The sequence below is a fragment of the Rhagoletis zephyria genome, unplaced genomic scaffold (genome assembly GCF_001687245.7).
Source record: "Rhagoletis zephyria isolate East Lansing unplaced genomic scaffold, Rhagoletis_zephyria_1.1 Rzeph_scaffold_00715, whole genome shotgun sequence".
Lineage (NCBI taxonomy): Eukaryota > Metazoa > Arthropoda > Insecta > Diptera > Tephritidae > Rhagoletis > Rhagoletis zephyria.
In genome coordinates this window covers 121,315-122,632 of record NW_016157799.1, presented here as the reverse complement: position 1 = coordinate 122,632, position 1,318 = coordinate 121,315, and the positions used below count along the sequence as shown (strand labels likewise).

The 1,318-nt window shown below is 37.0% G+C and overlaps 1 protein-coding gene across 1 annotated transcript in view; it reads left to right on the top strand.

Annotated features, from left to right (window-relative positions):
- Obsc (Obscurin) overlaps positions 1-1,318 on the top strand; it is a gene marked incomplete at its 5' end in the record, with an annotated part of 198,231 nt that overhangs the window by 77,458 nt on the left and 119,455 nt on the right. Inside the window, 2 exons of the mRNA XM_017613775.1 lie at positions 153-390; positions 460-1,041. Of these exons, the coding sequence (XP_017469264.1) occupies positions 153-390; positions 460-1,041 (820 nt within the window). The remainder of the gene's footprint in view (positions 1-152; positions 391-459; positions 1,042-1,318) is intronic.

Here is a 1,318-nt window from a genome sequence, read left to right as displayed (position 1 = left end):
TTATATTTGTCACGTTTAGCCGTTTGAACATAGCAGCATACTTTTCTAAATCTCAATTGTATGAATGTATCCAACCCTTGGAATTTAAGATTACAAATTTCTATTTCGATATTAAATAAAATGAAACCATTTTTATTTCGGCTATTTAAAAGGATGCTGGAGCGTGATGTTGGATGGTACGAAGCAGTGGCATCAAACGAACATGGTGAAGCTAGGCAACGAGTTAAATTGAAGCTCGCAGACTACCCACGGTTTTTGAAACGACCAGACGAAACATTTATTATGATGAGAAAGAACGGGCGCTTGGAAGCCCATATAGTTGGCGAACCTCTTCCAGAAATTAGGTGGTATAAAGACTGGCAACCCCTGGCCGAAAGCTCCCGTATTAAGGTATGTATTTTAATAAAAAAAATCTAATTTAAAGTTCTGACCGTGTATACTTGAATTCACAAATTTTAGAGTAATTTCTACGATCCTAATATTTATGTGCTATCCATTAACGACGCAATTATTAAAGATGAAGGCCTATATTCCGTCAGCGCCCGTAATGTTGCTGGCACCATAAGCACTTCTGTAATGGTGCACATAGAAGAAGATGAAGATACCTACATCTATAAAACATACGGAAGACATCCATATGTTCGTGCAAAACAAAATCGTTATAACGACAAATATGATATCGGCGATGAACTAGGACGTGGTACGCAAGGTATCACATATCACGCTGTAGAGAGGGCTACTGGTAACAATTTTGCTGCAAAAATTATGTATGGTCGACACGAGTTACGGCCGTTTATGCTTAACGAGATAGACATAATGAACGGCCTTAATCATAAAAACTTGATTCGACTACATGATGCTTATGATCTTGATAAAAACGTTACCTTAATCATGGAGTTGGCAGCTGGAGGAGAGCTTGTTAAGGATAATTTACTAACTCGAGACTACTACACAGAACGAGACATTGCGTACTATATAAGGCAATTATTATGGGGCTTAGATCATATGCATGAACTCGGTATAGGACACATGGGACTAACGGTAAGAAAGTTATATCAATACTTACATATAAATAAGGACTTGCAGTTCATATCAAATATGCATGCGAGCCTAATAGATTGGAACCGAAAGATAAAACTACACAAAAAGGGTTTTATAAGCGGGAAATTCGTATACTGATTTATATAAAATATTGATTTTGGGTTAAGGGAGGGGATGCATATCAGTTAATTTGTATGCCCATACAGAGAAGAATATGACTTACACAAATTAAAGGATCACCTCTTTGAGGAATTTCTAGACGGAGTTGTATGACAGA